Source organism: Pholcus phalangioides, unplaced genomic scaffold (assembly GCF_987345545.1).
Source record: "Pholcus phalangioides strain wild (caught in Gottingen) unplaced genomic scaffold, Ppha-v1.0 ptg000004l_1, whole genome shotgun sequence".
Lineage (NCBI taxonomy): Eukaryota > Metazoa > Arthropoda > Arachnida > Araneae > Pholcidae > Pholcus > Pholcus phalangioides.
In genome coordinates this window covers 26,353,674-26,375,196 of record NW_028301597.1, presented here as the reverse complement: position 1 = coordinate 26,375,196, position 21,523 = coordinate 26,353,674, and the positions used below count along the sequence as shown (strand labels likewise).

General features: G+C 38.8%; 1 protein-coding gene across 2 annotated transcripts in view; it reads right to left on the bottom strand.

Moving 5' to 3' along the window:
- LOC149087004 (sodium/potassium-transporting ATPase subunit alpha-B-like) overlaps positions 1 to 21,523 on the bottom strand; it is a 130,806-nt gene that overhangs the window by 38,675 nt on the left and 70,608 nt on the right. For both annotated transcript variants that reach the window (XM_089231222.1, XM_089231221.1), the window contains exons 2-4: positions 3,496 to 3,663; positions 2,269 to 2,328; positions 169 to 372 (exon numbers count right to left, since the gene is read on the bottom strand). In XM_089231222.1, coding sequence (XP_089087348.1) covers positions 169 to 372; positions 2,269 to 2,328; positions 3,496 to 3,663 — 432 coding nt within the window. The remainder of the gene's footprint in view (positions 1 to 168; positions 373 to 2,268; positions 2,329 to 3,495; positions 3,664 to 21,523) is intronic.

Genomic DNA, 21,523 nt, shown 5'->3' with positions numbered 1-21,523 from the left:
TAGTTCTGGAAAGGGAAACTGCTTATAGGAAATAATGCATCACGTGAGCGCTCTCGGTTGGAAAGTTTTATCACTAGGCTTGCAGCAAGTTATCAAAACTGAAACATTGATCAGTAAGTAATTTAAAAAAAAAATGAAGTAGAGTTCAAAACGAATATATTGTCATACATTGTCGTCTGGGGGCTCTTCGAATGTTCCCGCTTGGATGGAGTAAGCAACGAAGCACAGGACCGCTCCAATCCACAGTAGCAGGGCGAAACCACCGAAGAGGTTCTTGCAGAATTTCACCCATTCTGGAGTTTTCTTGGGAGGAGACAAGGCGTTTGGCCCGTCCCTCTCGTATATCTTCTTCGCTTGGCTCTGTGTTAGACCCTGCAACGTAAACAAATGGACACTGAATTATTAACCATTTTGAGCTCCTTTCAACCCTTAAACCGCACCCATCACTTTTAGAGGATGACCTTAAGTGACCTGCTCGATCATCCTCCAATGATTTGAACTGCTTTATTCACACGAAATTATATAAATGACGTATAGATGGTGTAGGAATATGTGGTGACGCAATACGATCTCGAAATAGACGTTGTATCGCAAGGTTTCTAAAATATATAGGTTGCTTCGCGCGCGCGTGCTCTCTCTTTCTGCGGTCACGAGAGATCTCGCGTGCTCTCGTGGCTTTCCAATATGTGTGTGCTTGTATTGTGTTCGTTCAGTATGCTTTGTCATGTTGTAACTGTCAGTCGCTTATCAGTTGTACTCCCATTTTATCTTATTAAAAATGTTCATTACAGTGAAACCCCGATGTAGTGCTATCATTTTTGCCGCAGATTTCTGGCGCTATAACGAGTTTGGCGTTATATTGAATCACAAATTAACGTGTGTAATCCCTATACATGGGAGATCTGTTCACTGGAAAATTGTCGGGGTCGGCGCTAAAGGGGGGGGGGGAGGAAGGGGGTGGTGCTACAGCGGGGTTTGACTGTATTTGTTAACTTGCACTTATTATTTGTGCCACGGAGTAATCGATCATAGTCCCGTTTACATGTGCAACATTAAGGTAGCGTTGGAAGTTCTGGTACCTGCTCGACGACTTTTTTCCTTCGTAGGGAACAAATTAGGAGCAGGTATTGCCTCTCCCATGAGGGAGTGGGGGGGGTGTATCACCTTAAGGCTGTATACTAATGGCTGTCCCACCCCTTTGAAGTCGCTCTTGCAGCCTTGGCTCAGTGGGCGTGGGTCTCGGATAATGTACGTGACGTCTCTGCTCCAATATTTTTTAACTGAAACGTGACTATGAAACACCAGGGTAGCAAATGGTAACTAACCGGTTCTGCCAGGGTGATGACGTCAGCTGGTAACGCGACACCGGTCAACACCATCTATAGCAGAAGGCCTCCGCGCGAAACTTGTGATGTCACTGAAGAAGGTCATCTCACCTATAGCCATTGGATATAGCAGGCCGATGCATGCGCCATTTTTACCCTTTTTTGTAGTATATCCAATGGCTATAGGTGAAATGACCTTCTTCAGTGACGTCACGAGCTCCGCGCGGAGGTTTTTTGCTATAGATGGTGTTGCTCCAGTCATTATACAGCTTGCGTCATTATACAGCCCTTATTATATGGCCTTAGTATCATCTCCTCATCTTTAGAGAGCGGTTTGTCCAAAAATTGGGGCACAGCCTATGATGATGGCTCAGTAGTTAGAGCACTGGTCTTGTACACAAGCGGTCGTGAGTTCGGTTCTCACTGGTGGCAGCCACAGCAATTTTTCCTCCCCCCCCACCAGGTGGGTCTTCAATCATTTGCTTATATCTCTATTCATTGAGACAGAGCGGCGGGCCATGATCTGGTTAGAAGGAGTTTTAATTGGGACCGATTCTTAAGATCAGCAAAATTTTTTTTGGTTCTTAGCGAAGGATCAGAAAATATTTTGAGAAATGGATGCTCGTTGAAAACGAAGAGGTGTTGCATCCCATGGAGTTGACCTGTCTTTTAGACATGCATGCATTCAAATTCTACGTCTAATGGAGGGATGCAGGCAGTGGCGGATTGAAGTCGGTCGAGGCCCCGGGCGCAAAATAAAATATTGGGTTCCGTAAATTAGAAGAAAGTGTGAAGTTTTGGTTTTTCAGCGCCTGGTGCGCCCGCCGTTAAATCCGCCTCTGGATGCATATGTAACCCAGTTACGATATAACGGTTAAAAACAATTTAGATACTAAGACGCTTTGAGATCAAACACCTTGATAACAATTAAAAACCAACTCACCGTGTCAGGATTTGAGCCCAGCCTCGCATAAAGCTCTGGCAAGGGAATTTTATGTTCGTCCTAGAGAGTAATAACAGTATAAAAACATGAATTAATAGATAAATAAATGACAGACATTTTTTATGCCACCAACAGTCAGGGGGTGATATTACACGTCTAAAAACGTTCTTATATTACACGTTCTAAACGAATGCCTTTTCCAATTGAACCCTCAGGGTTGCATTTCAGTTATTGGGGGAAGATGCGTGCATATTATATCCCACTTCAGAAGTCGCCATAATATGACAACCTTGTTCACATCACGAGGAATAACAGGTCAATTTCTTCCTTCCAGTGACAGGCAATTACGGGGTGGGGGAATATCGGTCCCCCCCCCACCTTTCCCTTTTCTCTCTCTTTCTCTAACGATATTATGTGTGTGTGTGGAGAATATATTTTTCCCTCTCACTCCTAGGGTTACTGTAGGAAAAAAAAACCCGATCCCTTTTTTTGGTGCCAGTGCGCTGAATATAAAAATAATTTGCGACCTCAGATTTCATTACAAAAATTATTTGTGCGTAGCGTGCATAAATCTCTCATTATTATTTTTGGGACACCCTGTCTATTTTGAAATGTGTCCCAAAAATAAAAATGTTCTGATTATCATGTCAAGGATGAGCTTCTATAGCAATATCATAAAAAAACTGTTTGTGTTGTAATTTGAAGTTAATATTTCCCCCGTCTCGTCATTGAAATGAATGAAGACATTATTTATGTAACATTAAAGCAACAGATGACCATCTCATAGTAGACCTTGGAACGGTTCCATTTCTTGTTGTTTTTACAAGTAAATCAGCTACTGGAATGAATAGACTACATTTTGTTTCTGGATCATATCCAGATATTTGGTTTTGTTATGCTATTTTTCTCCCCCCCCCCTTCATCTCGAATTACTTACTATGTGTATTCGAATCACGTTAAATAACACACACACCAGTTGCTCGTGGTGTACTTAATGTATGCTGTCACGTTTCCAAAAAACACAAGTTCAATGCTCTGTTCTTGGAAACACTTCCTTTTACACGGATTTGTTTATGTATTCAGCGTGATAATGGTCATCTGGTCATGTTAGAGTTGCCTTAGTGAAGGTTAACATCAACAGATGTCATGGAACAGCGAATCCTCGGCAATATTACCCCTATATGCGATTTCTTTGAGAGTGTGCTCAACGAAATTGACGTTTCTTACCATATCGACCTCCCTCTTGAGTTCATTGAGATCGGGTTTGCCCTTCTTGCCCTTGCGGACAGTGGTCCGCTTGGGCTGGCTGCTGCTGTTCGAAGGAGGCTTGGCAGTGGCATTTTCGACTGGATTGTTTTCCACAACCGCTGTCCTATAGCTGTCCGTTTGGTTATGCTGAAATGACAGGAAAATCACAATACTTTACAAACGATATATTATGCGACCGTTTCCAGATACATATTATGCAATGACTACAAAGTTTATATATTTACCTACTATCATTAGGTCATATTATACATTCAAATAAAGTTAACTTCATAAACAAAATATAAAAGGAGGGGGGGGGGTGATGCTCAACTTCCATCGAATCAGACGAAACGAATTGGCGCCGTCAAAAAGTCTCATTTTGTACTATTAAACAAACCATATAACACGAAAATGAAGCGACAATTATGAAATGTCCACCCTCTTGGCACTAAAAGTGAGATCCTTGGCGCATCAAGAGAAACAGCGAACGGCTTTTTACTTTCCTCTACAACAAGTTCTATACACTCTTGGTTGTACTGTCGGGATTTGGTGACTGCTAATCCAAGTGTTTGAATGATGCTTCATGCTCGTTGAATCACTTCTTCACAGTTCGAGATAATTTTCATCCTGGAATATGCTATCCCTTTCATAGACTTCACTGAATAAGTTCTGTTCCTGCTCTGTATTGCTGACCATGGTTCAGTAGTCCGGCATCACAGCTTCACAAAAATAACGGGGATCACAATACTTCCTCCGAAGTCTTTCACAGAATGTACAGTCCAATATATTTGGACTTGTCCTGGCCATGCAGCGTATATCCATCTAATTATGGCAAGTGTGATAAAATGAAAGGTGTGCAGAGACTGCAGAAAGAAAAGCGCAGTCGCATGCTTTTCAAAACTCAAGTGGTGTGACTTATATTACGCAGAATGATGTTACGTATCACTTGGTTATCCACTTAAGCATGACATTACGCGTTGTTAAGTACCAGTAGGCGGTCCATCTGGTTCACTCTAACAGCTTCGGCCCGGCCACCTTTGTCAATGACGAAGGAACTGAATCAGTAGTTCCTTTGATGATCATGAACAGCTGCTGATTGATTCTTTTGAACACGGAGGGAGCCATCGTCAAGTCAGACCTATTGTAAAATAATGTAGTCTCGTGCCATAAAGAACATATGCTTTAAAATGTTGAGTGAGGGGTGCAATGATTTCACTTGATAATGCCAGACCACAAATTTTCTTCATCAATCTTCTCGCACAGTCCACACCTGTCACGTTCCACCATAAAACATCTGAAATAACAAAGATCTGTCTAAGAGACTAACTTGAAGAACATTGCGTGGGATTGGCTGCTCTAATAGTTTTTGAACCAATGGGACATTGGGATCTCTGCCTTCAGGCGTAAGTAATTTACTTCAATGATATATTGTGATACGAAAATTTTGTTATTGAGGACTCTCATCACTTTTCGATCTAATCAACTCGAACCCCCAATTACAGTAAAACTCAAGGGTTCTTAACCTTTTTCGACCGTGACCCAAAATCAGCAACAAGATCAGCTTCATGACCTATGGGACTGTTTGTTTTTCGAAATTAGTGAAACCGGTGACGCAATAAGTGAATTTATAACAGGACTGAGCACCTGCGAATTAAGTCTTAATCCATAGCTCAAGAATCGCTGACTTTTAATGGATTTGAACCCTACCCGTATTTTAAGAACTCTTGGTCTAATAAGAACAAAATCCGATGACCTTCTTGGAAGATCGAACAAATATACAACTATTTCAATGGGCAAGAAACCAATACCAATCCAATCATCCCTGTGATTAACAAAGACGACATGCATGTACTTAAAATACAAAAAAGATTGAAATTTCTGAAAGCCTTTCAAACTTTTAGCAATTTACGGTTCCAATAGTTAATAACCACAAAGATTAGAATCCGGATTATAATAATTATATCCGTTATATCTATGATGTTATCTTAGTGTCATACCACACATGACGCCAACGTGTCCTACTAACCGACATGGCAGAACAACTAGAAATCGATGAAAAGAGATCTTGGGGCAAGGACTGGAGAAAACATCGTTTTCTTTTGCATCTCTGTCACGTCATCTTTAAAAATTCATCATCGTTTCAGCGAGGAATATCGATTCCAGAGTATGCGTTAAATGCTGCTTTCAATGGGTATGTGTATCCCTCTAGATACACGGCAAAGGTATCGATAGAGGGAGAGGCGCGTTCTACCTGCTGTCATCGGTTGATATGGTGTGTGTGTGTGTGTGTTATGTGGCCCAACCCTTAAATATAACTTTACTTGTAATAAACCCAATCCTACTCCCCCCGTCACAGTGTAGAATGGTACAGACCCGGAAAAAAAAAATACTTCTACCTAAACTTTTCCTCTCTGACGAGAAATAAATTACTCTGCGTAATAGATACTATTTTTGGTTCGAGAGAGAGAGAGAGTGTATAAGTACACGCTTTTCTAGCGCTTGCGTGCTTTAGACTCCCCCCAATGGATCGGACGTCGAGTGCACGCTGCACATGCTGCACGTACCACATGAGGTTATTCCATTTTTTTTTTTACCGATGGGTTACCCGCTCTTAGTTACAGGTTATCACGCGATCGATATATCGACACTCGTTTTTATATTAAAATAATAATAATACTATCACTTCTCTCTCTCTCTCTCTCTCTCCACTTCACTAGACATTAAGTCTAGTCTCTTAATGGCTATAAAAACGAGAAGTACCCAAAAGTATCTGCGAGTGTATTTCCAGTCGGAATAACAAATAATTCAATGATGCTTATACTCGTGCATGAATCGATTTCCTGCGTCGTCTTCGAGGCTGCTTTGCCCGAATTAGGCCTAATCGGTGCTACTCGAATGGAATGAAATTATTTTCTAGTTGCTGGGTCGCAAAGAATGGAGGCCGATCGCTAAATTAGGTAATGAGAGGGTGCACGTTAGACGGTTGATAAAGACCTGCCATTAAACCTCTCTCTCTCATCGGCATTGAATAAATGCAGTATAAGTCCGTTGTAACGACAGTTCACAATCATAGGAAAAATTGTCGTTATAATGGCCTTCTCGTTGTATAAGAATTTTAGTTTTTGCACTGTATGGAAAAAAAAAAACTAGGTAAATTTATGCCTTTCTTTTTCTTTTGGACTACTTTCGCTGAAATATGCATGTAAAGCAAACTGTCTATGCGTACAGGATGTTTGATTCTAATTAAAGTTCCCGTACTCTGAGTAGTTTTCCCTCTCAAAAGTGCTTTTCCGAGTACAGCCAAAGTTTTAGGATATGCTAATGAGACCATGGGAAAAAGATTCATGAAATAAAAAAATAAAAAGTTTAATTTTCGACCACCAGGTGAAAAAGTGCCTCTTTTTTAAAATTGAATTTTCCTTCCCCCCCCATGGAACATATAGCGTATATACTAAGTTTCAATGGAATGCGTCCTTCAAAACGGGAGCTACATAAGTCGGAGTAGTGTCAGTATACTGAAACTACTCAGACCTATATAGCGCCCGTTCTGATTAACGTTGTCCATTGAAACAAGGTATATACGCTATATGGACCGTGGGAAAATGTAAAATGCAATAAAAAAAGCGCAATTTTTTTTACCTGGTGGTAGAAAATTGAACTATTTTTTTATTTCATAAATCTCTCTCCCATGGTCTTATAGTCAAGGGAGCTGGCTTTTAGTTTAACTACAATACGCGAAACATTTTATTGAGTAACATAACAATAATTTAGTTATATATGAACAATGTAAATTAAAACGAGTAACAGGAGAGCAGGGACATGTGCATAGATGAGAGGAACAATGTAAAACAACTAACAGATAGAGACCGGACGGCTTTGACTTGGTGATTTCTGTGGTGTTGCCACAAGGAGAAAATAAACAATTATATATGCTGTGGCGGGGGAGACACTACATTACTCCCTCTCTGGGGAACAGAAGAGAGCGATACGTATCGAGAAGGAAGTTTGACTGTTCTCCCGGAACGAGTCTGTCGTGGAAGTATTGGTTCATTAGCGTGAGCCACACACTGTCGGGGAAAAATGGACTCTTTTCTTTGAATGAAGGCACCGTTCAGGCCCCGGATGAGGCACCCGTTTGTCGTCAGGACCTCCAGTGAGTTGAGATGTGCGGTAGTCGGAGCATTCGGTGAAACAGGGTTTCAATCTGGTGTATGGAGATGTTTCTCAATTTGGCGTTCAACCTAACAGAGTGTAATACTGCTCTGTTTTCTAGGTATGGACCTTCGTACGGAGCTTGAAATGGCTTTCTCATAGCGTCTGTACGAATGAACACGCTTGGACTAGTGTGTAAAGCTGTGGAGACGAAAATGTGTGGTGTTGAGTGCTTGTGGCACCATCACCATAGTCTCATTAAGATATCCTAAGAATCTGACTGCATTCGGATACGCAGTTTTTGAGAAACGGCTTTGAGAAAAACTGCTCAGAGTACACCAGAACTTCAATTATAATCACCCTAATCACCCTGAATAACAAAATTTTACACTTTGTGGATTGTAGCGGTTTTTGCAACTGGAGTATTCTTCGCACTATAAAAAATGTCCAATAACATTTAAGGCAGAGAGAATGACCTGTTTGCCTCGCGTCCAGTTTTGGAAGATTCCAAGAGGGGGGGGGGGGTTTCAAGGAGAAATAACAACGATGTTAATATCAGAGGTCGTGCCCCAACTGCCCTACCAATACATCTACAGATAAAATGATGTGTTTTACCCATCTTCTAGATAAATAACAAGAAAATAAGTTTCAGAATGTGGTCTTCTTATCTATGGGGAGGTACTGACGTACGACTTCTATGAATACCTACGTCGAAGAGATTTTTAAAAGAAAATGTCACTCTTTTTCGAATACATTTTATGTATTATTCTTAAAGAAATGAAACGGAAAACATGCGCTTTTTGAGAATTTCCACTGCCGTTATAGCGAATGTGTTTTGATTTTCACCCATAAATAACTCGCTATAAGTAGATATTGTTTATATCTTTAACATTAACTTTGACAATCACTTGCGAATTACTCGTAATATCGAAATTCTCTTTATAAGCCGTACTCGTTGTAACGAGCTCTTACTGTGTATCTCACCTTCTTAAAAATGCTTTTATTTTAGCAATGATAAGCCCAGATATTTTGTAAAGCTGTTTTCTCAATGTGGAACGTGAAAATGTCCTTTAAAAAGAAAAAAGAAATGATAGTTAATTTATTACAGTTACAGTTTATTACAGTTACGGCAGTAAATTGCTCATTGCGATAGACCTGATTTGTGCTTGGTTTGAACGAAAGAAAGCAAATTAATCAATCAATTTGAGTCGATACCTTTACTTGCACCATTTGAGTTAGATACGTGTACCTCAGGTCTTAACTTGAAAAAAGTACTTAAAACCGTTGAAAGCGTGTACCTTTGGAGCGAAGAGGTTATGATGACACACACAAAAGTCACTTTTGGATTGTTCAGTGCTGATACTAGTCTAGTACAGGGATTCTCAACCTTCGGAAGGCTATAACTACAACTATATCTGCTCATGCACTTCAATGCCTCAACATTAAATGTTGAAGAAATTTAGGGGAAAATTGCGGGGAAATTTTCATTAAGGCATTTCTAACGAATACGTGGATGTCGAAATGTGCTGTGCATCAGTTATGTATCTAACGTGAAATTTGTTTCTGTGGAACACCCGTTGTGCGTTTGAAGAGGTGCTACCATCTATCTAGTGAATTCGGAAGCAAATAACTCGGCCGGTTATTTTGCCTGTTGTATTATCAACCTTTGGAAATTGAAAGACTCCGAGGCAACTTCAACTTTTTTTTTGTAAGTGGATGGTCTCAGGGAATGTACAGCTTTGTAAAAGAGATACAAATACAACAGGCAAATTGCCCAACGAGGTGGCTGACTTAAGAACATCATGGATCCCCGAGCCATTTTTTGGAGGCCCTACCTACTACTGCTACACCACACATGCACCCCCCCCCCCGCGGAACCCCCCAACGAACCATACCACCAAATCCCGCTAAAGATTTAACGGATTTTCGGTACATGCGGGAATGTCCGTGTACGTGCAGTGCAACCTGACGTAAAGTTTGTTTCTGTGTAATGCTTGTTATGTGTAGTGCTGCCATCTGCCTCCAGTTTTTCTAACTGTGAGTGAAGTGTTATGATTGAATGATTTATCGTTGTAGGACTGTTGCTCTGTGTGGCGAGACTTTTTAACGGGGAGATCGGCTCGCCTTGAAGGAAAACCAACTTCAGCCGACCACCACTGTGGGGTTCGAACCCGGATCCTCGCATCGCGACTCCGTCACTATAACCACTCGACCACCACAGCGGCTGATGTACTTGAATAGCTAATAAAAAATCCCGCTGAAAGATTTAACGGATTTTCGATTCGTTAAATCTTGACCACTAGACCACCACAGCTGCTGAGTGGGAGACTGTCCGTGTAGTCATCTCTCACATTCAAAAATACCGTACTGAAGATTTGCCAGTTATTTATGCCGATGCGAGATCGTATTGACAGTGCCCAGACACTGTATGTTACGCACACCACACTTCAACGGTGGGAAGTACGAGTCGTGATTCTATATAATGATGTCTAGACACTATCAGCATCGAACTGAAGAGCGTGTAGTATGTGAGAGAGTTTTCGAATCGCCTCGATCGATGCTATGCGTCGTTCACCCCGGCACGGACTTCATGAATGCATGACCATCCAGAAACGACCGATAAACTTTTATAAAAGAACGTGTATGATAAAATATTCATCACGCGTGTATACTCGATATCATTTTCAGTGGAGTTCTTCCTCCTCTGATACTAGAAATTTCGAGAATACTTATACAATAGTAATGATAATAAGTGGCCATCGGGACACTTTTTCCGTGTTCATAAATTGGATTATGTGTACATAATGTATTTGTGTGTGAAGTGCATGAGAGAGGGGAAGCACACGAAACCACTAAACTGAATACGCGCTACTATAAAAATGCCTGTTTCAAGCATTTTCCCCACCTACTTCATGCGTTTTTCTTTGTTTAACATGTCACGCAAACACGGAAAAATATTTGTTCGTATTTTGTGTAGACGGAATAAAAACACACGCGATACATCTTTGGAAGACATTTAAACGTCCGTACTGTCCGGGAGATATGTATTAATTATACAGGGTGTCCTGTAGTGCTAACGCGGCCTTTATCTCATCAACCGTCCGTCGTAGACGTATGATTCCAATTTAAAAAATGCTCTAAAAGCGTTCAAAAGTTATCCTCTACCAGTTTTGAGAGTGGAAATACTGTGTATAAAAATCTAACAGGAAAAAGCTAACGTACAACGCTCTTTTCCCTAATTTATGATGTCCTTTCCCAACTTTTCTCCGATTTTTGAATTCGAATACCTCTTAGAAACTTGGAATCATTTTTTTTGTTAGGCTCAGGAGAAACAGGGCAACAACTTTCTAATTGGAAGTTAGAGAACAGGGGGAACCATATAAAAATTTAGATTTTTTTTTTATATTTTGTTACACGCTGTATTTTAACTTTCAAAAATGATACAGGTTAAGTTTTGAACGCCTTTTGAGCATTTTTCAAATTGGAATCATACCTCTACTACAGACGGTTGATGAGATAAAGCCCGCGTTAGCACTTACCGAAAGCACTACTTCTTAACCGAACATGCACCTCGCACACATTCCTTAACGGAATTTCTAACGAATCGGCACATGCCGGGATGTGTGTTGTGAGTGTATGTGTAGCCCTATAACGTATTTATGTTGTCGAGTTGCGCTTGTTTTGTGTTCATGCTGTCATCTGGCTTCCATTTTCTGAAGTAAAGATGGAAAGGCTTGAATTTCCATGTTTTGTCAGTATATTGTTGAAGGCATGCCTGCTCTCTGTGGAGAAACTTTGCAGCACTTACAGGACACCCTGTATACCAGTTTCATACGATATCACTATTAGATTTAAAAAACCCGTTAGACCTATTTATAACAACCGCTTCATCTCATATCCATTAAATATCTAACATATTAACACAGTGATCTTCAACCTATTTCATACTATGCCGTCCCTCCCACCAACGAAATTTTTATCGATAGATGACACTGCACGAAAGCAAATCATTTAAAATATGTAAAAGAGGGTCCTTTAAAATGCAGGGTGTATGATTAACAGCTCATTTCTGAATTTTTCTGAAACTCGCATTACTGGCGCTCCCATAAGTTTTTTTTAGTGTGATGTTGACGTTGATGAATTTTTACTATTGGTGCAGTTTTACCTCAGGCACGAATCACCAACTGAAGCTTCGTGAACGTTTCGGACACAGAAGAGATTGAAGAAAGGTCCATCCTTCCGTGATTTGCTTTCCATGCAGCGGTCTCTATCGACAAAAATTTGAACTAAAAAAAACCCCTCTTAGTGAGAATAACTTTTTTTACAAACCGCATTCGAATTTGCCGATCCCTTCAATTTTTACGAATTTTTGTACTATTTACGAATTATAAGGGTAGTAACTCAAAACTTCTCGATAAGAAAAATTTCGTACCATCCCTCCCAAGCCATTTGTGTCCCCTCCATAGGTCGTACTCATATACCCTACGTACGGCCCCTGACAGAGAGTAGATCGAATTCCACGTCATATCCAGCATATCACGAAGATGCAAATTACGAATATACAGTCGAATCGCTATAACGGTATTCGACTGTATTCCAACTCATCCACTTATTGCACCGATATTTTCCATTTATTTCTACTAACAAATAACCTACGTATGCCCAATAGCATTAGCTCCAATAAAAATGGGGTTTTTTTCCACCCAAGCCCTCACCACGGGACCAAGTGGTGCTGTTAAGACGATCCTCATTAGATATAGTCAAGACTGTCTTCATCCACGTTTTTCCTCAGATCCCACGTTAAAAACCCTTTATTTTTCGATGGCAGGCTGGATGTCCCGTTTTCTTCCTGACAAAATAATGGTCACGAACATGAAACTCACTCGTTCTTCGAATCGGGTATGCGTGAATTGACCAAATGAATGGTGAACGGTGAGTATCCACATTTTGTGAGTCGAAAATTCGTGTTCGCTTATAGAATATCAAAAATTAGGTCAAATAGTTGAAAGTGGGTCAAGTATTTGAAATTAGGTCAAACATCCAGAAATTAGGCTAACAATCTGAAATTCAATTAGGCATATCCAAATTAAGTTATTTACCTGAAAATCAGGTCAAATGAGGGAAAATTACATCAAAATTTTCAGAATGAGTTGGGATAAAATAGTTTCGATTTGAACGCAAATGACCAGATTTCATACTTTTTTAACCGATAAATAATAATAATTACCTGTCCAACACACACACACACACGGTAAGTACAGTATCGTGCAAACACAGTACATATATATAACGATTTCCATACTTACAGATGCCGATGGTGACGATCATCCCTTGTCCCAAACACCAATAGTGCATTGCGCACCACAATCCGGTTGCGGTGGAGGGGGAATTTATAATCTCTATAGGTTTATTCGGAAACTCACATACTACAAGGAAAAACCGATTGTACGTGCGCTTCAGAATAAAACTATAGATTATACATTCCCCCTCGACCGCAACTGGACCGTAGTGCGGAAAAAGGCTTAATTACAATAATTTACGGCAAATGCGGCAGAAGCGCACAAAGCCAGGTCCACACCCACCGCACTACGTGATTCTGAGCTGCGCAAAACTGGTTTTGTTGGAGTGGCTGCGTAAAATCGATCACTAAAATAGCCCGCGTTGTGGTGGCTACACCTCAAAACTGGTTTTTTTGCGCGGGTTGGAGCTGCGTAGCGCTACGGGTGCAGATCCGGTTTTATGTGCTACCTTTTTCTCACACTCTTCAAGGAAAAATGAATGATAAAATGAGAGCATTTTTACCAAAACGATAGAACATCGAATAGCAAGGGAGTAATGGTTTTGTCCCGTAAAATATGGGAGGTATCTTTTGACCTTCAACTAGTAATGGTTATATGCATCAGTAAGGCCGGTATTACACTATAAAAGTTTCATAAAATTTTCATTTATACAACTTGAAAAACTCATCCAATAAGGCTATTGGTTGCATTTTCTCGAACGTAACCTTACTGGTTAAATTATTCAAGTTTTATAAATGAACTTTTATAGTGTAATCCCGGCCTAAGGCCGATATTGCACTGCAAAATCTTTGTTCTTTTATAAAACTTTTGTAGAGCATAATCCCAGCCTAATTTATAAAAACCTAATAATGTAAAATTGCCTAACACACATCAAGTATCCCATACACCGTATAGCAACGATTTCACGTATCGAACGAAAATCAAGTATTTCACTGTACAAGTTCCTTATGTAAAAAAGTGAATAGAAAAGATACGTCCAATTTCATTACGCAATACCATAAAAAGAAATCCCTAGTGGAAATTCAGGATTGCCTTTCGTATAATCGAATTTCATACGAACAGAGCGTTCCGTCTATCACCAGTATTTCCAAGAAAATATTCCGCGTTTTGTTTCCCACACTTTCATACAACATAAGGGCAACTTGAAACTGTATCGGTACCCGATGCGTACCAGAATGTTATATAAAACAAAACGGAATTCCTACACAGAAAGGCACTTAGGGAGTCACAAAGAGCATTTCGATAAGAGGAGAAGAAAAAAAACATAATCATTACTATTATCATTGCCTTACACAATACGAAAATACGTTGTATTTTTCTCTCATAGTACTTTCACGAAACGAAAAAAAGAAAATGTTATCAATTGTAAGAAGAGAAATAATATCTCAAGAGAGATCTTCTCCGGCACAGAGAAATTCCGAGGAAAAGAAAATTTCCATCAAGATTTCGATTCGAATTTTCGTTCCCTTGGATTGAAATCTTTGACTTTCAAATCGGATTCTTTTTCTAGGGGGAAAAAATCAATCTATTACTAAATAATCTGGTATGCATTGTGTAAGTAAAATGGATTTTTCTTCTTGTATTATGTTGTCATTACCAAATGTAATTTTCTAGGTTAGATTTTTTTTAAGATGACAGACTACATTCAAACTTTGTTTTATCAGATGATTTGAATAATTTTGATTTCCCAAAACATTTAAATATGAATTTGGAAAAGTGATTTTGTATTAACTATTCAATTATGAACACATACAAACAACTTGTTGTTATTTGTAAGGAAGATAAAATCAATATTCCTTAAACAAAACTTAATTAAGAATATGACTCATAGTCTTGAAGATTCATCTTAAAACCGACCACTGAGGTAGCTGTGTTAGCTACTACTACTAAACCAGACACATGCAACTCCTCCATATTCCTCTGCGGAACTTCTAACGAATTGGTACATGTTGGAATGAGAGTGTATGCATAGTGAACCTCCCGTGAAGTTTGTTTCTGTGCTAATGTTTGCTATGTGTAGTGCTGCCATCTGCAATCAATTTCGTTAACCTATGATTTTTTTTTCTTCTCAACTCATAGTGAGTGAAGTGTAATGAATGAATAATTGTAACGTTGTAGGCCTGTTGCTCTCTGCGGCGAGACTTTTTGAGGGGAGATCGGCTCACATTCGCGCCTCGAAGTTGGGAACCGCAGAAAAACTACTTCAGCCGACCACCACTGCGGTGATGGTGGTGTTTGAACCCGTATCCTTGCGACGCGAGTCCGTCACTATGACCACTCGACCACTACAGCGGCAGCTGTGTTAGCTGTGGTCAGTTTTCATTTTCAATATTGTTCCAGAGCCGCCCTTAGGTGGGGAGGGGGTGGAATGTGCGACACGTGTGGCTGCACCGGACCCCGCGCTTTATGGGGACCGGAACTCACGGGACTCCAACAATTTTTTTTGCATTGATTCTGAATTGTCATCAACACACACACACACACTGCCCGCACTAGCGTTGGAGATTCAATATATTTCCGGATTTCTTATATTCCCGGTACGCTTTTGCGATGGTCGTGTGCGAAAATCCAAATTTTTCATCTCTACCTCGGAAATGCTTTGACCCATCTCATGAGTGCCAACTGTAAAGCCACGTTCAAAAGTCACTTAATTCGTGACAACCTGCCATTTTAGCAGCAGAAACCGATCCAACGGCTTCACTAGATAGCTGTTGTCTTATATAGGCCCTGCCGATTACAACCAGTAACTTTGATTAGTTGCATTTCTCCCTTATTTGTAAAAACTCGCCTGTACCATTTTTTCTGGCACTTCAGTGAATAATACAGTATTTAGAGAAAAGAAAAGTTCAGTATATTTTCAATGAGAGAACCATCAACCATTTTCATTGACGATTTTACAACCCCAGTGGTTTCGAGAGCCAAATTTGACGCGCCCTCGATTAGCCCATGCTATAAATGAATCATTTTTGTAATGGTTGTGATGTGATCGTAATTTTCGAAAGCTGTTCGTAATGATCATAATTTTCACCGACTATAAAACAAAGTATTGCTGCCTAAATGGTCATAGAATAACAGCCTGATTCGAATGGTCAGAAAGCTCACTAAAGATCTGAATATGGTCAAATATACTTATTAACTTTCTGGACGTTCATAATGTTCAAACAACAATTCAGTAGTCAGACGCAGTCGTAATCATCCAATACCACAATGTTTTGATATGTTCATGATTTCACACCACAATCATAATAAAATACAGGACCATAATGACCTCAATATTATTATGACGGTGGCCTCGTCCTGTAATACTCACGAAGGTCTAACGTCATGATGATGGAACGCTAACGCAATGACCAATGATTAACTTTTTCATTATTAGGTTCCAGGATGAGGGTCGATCAAATGAAACCCATTTGAGTGGGATTTATTAAGACGGACGCAAAGATGTATTTGTTGATGTAACAGAATTAGACGAAATTACAGTCGGTTCCGCTCAAACCAAAGCCGCTCTTAATGAAGCTTTGGCTCAAACGGATATCAACAGTTCCAGCACACAATATCCGAATTGAGCGGGGTATTCGATTACGCGGAGAACAAATAAACTGCTGTTTCGCACCGTTAGTATACATCGTATATTGAAAACTGATGAAAGATCATCATCATTATTAAATCTTCTGTAATATAAATTAAACATCAAAAATGAAATGAGGTTTTTTTTTTCTTTTCATTTAAAAAAGACATTGTATGAAATTATACGGCGTTGTGCAAATTTTCTTTCATCGAAGAAAGTTAGCGCCCTCTATAGGTCAAACAGGAAACAAAAATAAAATGGAATAATTAAATGTACACCTTATACTGTAAAACCTGTCTTCAACGGAACCTGTATTGAGCGGAAACCTGTCTTTAATGGAAAAAAAAAAAAAAACATGGTTCCGTGATTTCAATGCCAAAATTCACACTAAAAAACCTGGATTAAACGGAACCTGTCTAACGCGGAAACGGGAAGAAAAATTTTACCCTTTAACGGAAAATTTCACACAAACACTTCGACTGTTTCGCGACCGATTGACCAAAGATCATACAAAATATTAGTTCTTCTATAGAAATTTTTAATGCAATGACTGTTTACCAATGCGAGTTGTACTTCACCCATCCTTAGATTTGTAAAAACCGTTATCTTATCTGATGCTGTGTTTTGTGAAAAGCCACATGTAGCGAAACAGTTGCTTTCTGCAGGCCCGTCATTTAGGGAGGGGGCAGGGGGGGGGGCATTGGCTTTTGAAAATACACGAAAAAATGGTATATATATATATATACATATAATGAGTACACGTGCTTTGCCCCCCCCCCCCCCCGGAAAAAGTTGAAATGACGGTCCTGGCTTGCTCTGGAATTGTAACTAAATTTTTCGGGAAAGCAGGCTTTTCTATGGGAGAAATCAATGTAATGGTTAGATTTCCAAATGATATACAATGACTTTCAAAATTGTATGCAAGCTACTTTCCTCTTGATCGCAAGTGCTGAGCAGGGCCGGAATCAGAGGGAAGTGGGGACGGAGGGACGACAATTACTCAAACGGCCAAATTTAGGAGGTGGCAAATTTTAAATGGGAAAATCATCGAATTTCACAGTGGTCGGGGCAGTGAAATCATGTTGCCCACCACACATACACATACAAAATCGTAGTTACGGCCCTGGTGCTGAGGATCGCATAAATATAGACGACAATGTACAAACTGAACCTGACACGACAGAAATTCCGCAGAAAAAGATTAAATATCATCTTTTTATCAAGATATGTTATGCCGACCCCCCCCGACTACGCCATCGGTTGAGCTTGAAGCAGGGCTCTCGCGATGCAAGTCCGTCACTTTCACCACACGACCGCACATCTCTGCGTGTTGATTTCTTAAAATGAACGCAAAAAAAAAAAAAAAAATAAATAACATGCCGTCTAAATTTAATTTCGTTGAACTATCAATTATACTTTTTTCATCCGTCTTTACAAATCTACGTACTCCATTTTATCCACCTATTTATAATCAGATAACAACTGATTACTACTTACAATACAAATTAAAAAATCCATAATAGCCGATAATTACACCCATAACTATAAATGTATTAAACACAATGGAAAATATTCAATCAAAACGAATCGGTGACGAATACAACAGCTCAATTCCACGATACTCATCCAATAAATTAACTCAGAAATCTAATAAAAAATATATATATAAAAAGTAATTATTGTAAATTAATAGAAATAATCTGAGAACCTTATAACATTATGGTTATTCACACGCACATAAAAAGGCGACGTTCTTTCTTAAAAAAAAATGGTAAGTACCGAATCTAATCCTCATCCAGAAAGAAGAAATGAAAAATATAAATGAAAAAAAATGTATATATTAATGAAAAAATATAGGAAATTGAATTAATTTCCGATCAAATAATAGAGGAAATAACGGCCATCCAAAAAAGAGATATTGAATAAAATTCCGAGAGCAATAGAATAAAATTCATTAATGACTTAAGAAGGACTTTCTATTTTATTTTCAGAGACAGTTAAAAGAACTTGGTTAATTTCGACACCACGGAAGTTACGCCACCGCATCATCATCATCATCATCATCATCATCATCATCATCTGAAATTTTCATTCGGAGGCAAAAAATTATTATTTAATTTAAAACAAAAAGTCCTTTCTCTCCTAACCTAACACTTTCGTCCTTTGAAAAATACCGAATCAATATAACCCGTAATTATAAATGGATAAAACACAATGGAAAATATTCAATACACGGGTGATAAATGAAATAAGTCAAATTTCTCAATGCTCATCTAATTAATTTTAACTTGGAAATACAATATTTTTTGTTTAAGAAGTAAAAGTAATTAATGTGTACAATCCAAATAATCTCGAAACCTTAATATAACGAATAGTTATACACCTCAATATAACCTTAATATACCAAGAGTCAGATCAAGAACTTCTTCGACATAATCTCAATTCTATCTCCCAATGTTTGCTACACATGGCAAATGCCTCTCAACATTACTAAAACGGTTCTCATGAGAGTTTCACGTAAACTTGCACCTCTCGAATTTTCTTACTCTATCAATAACTCCACTATATCCCAGGTTTCTTTTGCGTGTATGCCTCTAGGGGCGGCGCACAAGACATGTATGAGTATCCCAGGTTTCTGAGTATAAATACCTCGGTGTCATCATTTCAGAGGACCTACGCTGGGAATAAACATATCGATTATATCTACCAGAAATGTCTCAATAAACTCTTCTTTCTTCGTCGCAACCTTAAACACTCTACTCTTGCGATGTTTTAGACTCCTTCTGTTACAAAACCTGTATTTTCTTGCTTCCGAAATTTGAGATCCCTACACCAGTAGCAATATAGAGAAGCTGGAATTAGTACAAAATAAATCCGCCCGCTTTTATCCACGACAATTGGGCCTCCTTTGTGTCTATTTCCGAACTAAAACACGAACTTCTAAGTACTCACCGTCTTTTCTCTCGATTAACCATGTTTTTAAAATTGTCCATGGACATCTAAATTTCGATACTTCCGGTATTATTTCCAAGACAATGTATACCTAGCAATATCTCTAATATTTTAGACCATCCACATCGGATAAACCCTATCTCTGCTTCCACCGACTGGTTTAAATTTAGTTTCTCTTTCTGCATACCATAGCTAACTAAAACTTATTCCCCCCTCCACTGTCATTGATTCACCCGCGCCCTTCATATTTTCGAAAAATGTAAAACATTACTTCTTCCACCATCAATTGTATTCTCATGTATGGCACTCGGCAAACATTATTGCATAAATAACATTATCGTTATTCGCACAAGAAAAGGTGACGTCCTCTCTTAACCCTTTGCGGTCCTTTGACGAGGTGAATCGACATCAGGGAAAAACATACTTCATTATTATAACGGCCCATAACGATTACAGGAAGGATTTTAGATGTTCGATTTTTTTTGGATAGCTTATAAAACACAAAAGCTAACATGTAGGAGGATCCTTTCTGCAATCCTGTTGCAGAAAGGATCCTTTCTAAATCCTGATAAGAGGGCCGCTTGAAGGTACTGATCTATCAAGTACCAATGGAGAACCAGAAATATCTCTGGTTACCGTAAAGGGTTGAAAAATGGTAAGTACCGAATCTAATCATCATCCACAAACAAGAAATGATCATCGAAAAGAATGAAAAAATGTAGAAAATTGAATTAGTTCCTGATCAAATGATGGAAAGAAATAACGAAATATATATATATATGGGTGTTTCAAAAAGAATCACCCGATTTATAATGCATATATTACAAAAAATATTGAACACCGACACTTAAGATTAATTTTATATTACATGGCTGATCATAATGTTTATTTACAAACCAAATTAAAGGTGCTCAATATGCCCACCTTGGGATGCACGGCATGTGTCTATACGGTAGTCAAATTCGTCCCAAACTTTTGCGAACATGTTTGCATCCACTGCGAGTGGATTTCTGTGGACTACGTGCGAAACTCTCGGATGCGCTCTACATTTTCGTCTGTCATGCGGGGACGGCCAGGGGATTTCCCTTTACGCAGACAACCCGTGTCTCGGAATTGTTTATACCATCGCCTAAAGTTCTGAGCGGTAGGAAGCTCAACACCAGGGTATCGTCGACGAAAAGCACGGTGAACAGTTGTTACGGACTCACACTTCGCGAATCTTAAAACACAAAACAATTTCTGTAGTGCAGTCTTCATCTTGACAAACACTGAAGTGGCGGCCGAAGGAAGAGCGTTAGCGCTACCTGTCGGCAACTGCGTGAAACTCGAGATTTTCCTCTTTCTACCTATAAATTATTCGATTAAAATCTGAATAGTTGGTTTTTTTTAAAAAATCGGATAATTCTTTTTGAAACACCTTGTATATTAAATAAAATTTAGGGAAATACAATTCATAAAAGACTTAAGAATGACTCTTTACGTTTTATTTGAAGGACTTCACTAACTTCACCACAGACGTTACGTTACCGCATCATCATAATCTAAAATTTATCATTATTATTATTATTTCTATTTGGGGGTACTTTTTCGGAGGACTTTCAGGTGCTATTCCTTCTAGCCTAACTTTTACGTTTTGTGCAAAAAACCGAAAATCAACTGACTACGATATCAACAACAACCCATTATTATAAAGGTATAATTCATATAAATGGAAACACAATGGAAAATATTCAATCCAAATGCATCGGGATTGAATGCAATAGGTCTATCAACTTTTCAATACTCATCCAAAAAAAAATTAATTAATTCAGGCATCCAATAAAAAAATTAAAAATTAAAATAAAAGTAAAATCATTTTACATTAATTCCCAAATAATTTCGAAACCTTATTGTAACATTATCGTTATTCACACACACACAAAAAAAAATCGACGTCCTTTCTTATAAAAAAAACGGTAAGTACCGAATCTAATCATCATCCAGGAACAAGAAACGATCATCCAAAAAGTAAAAATAAATATATTAATGAAAAAAA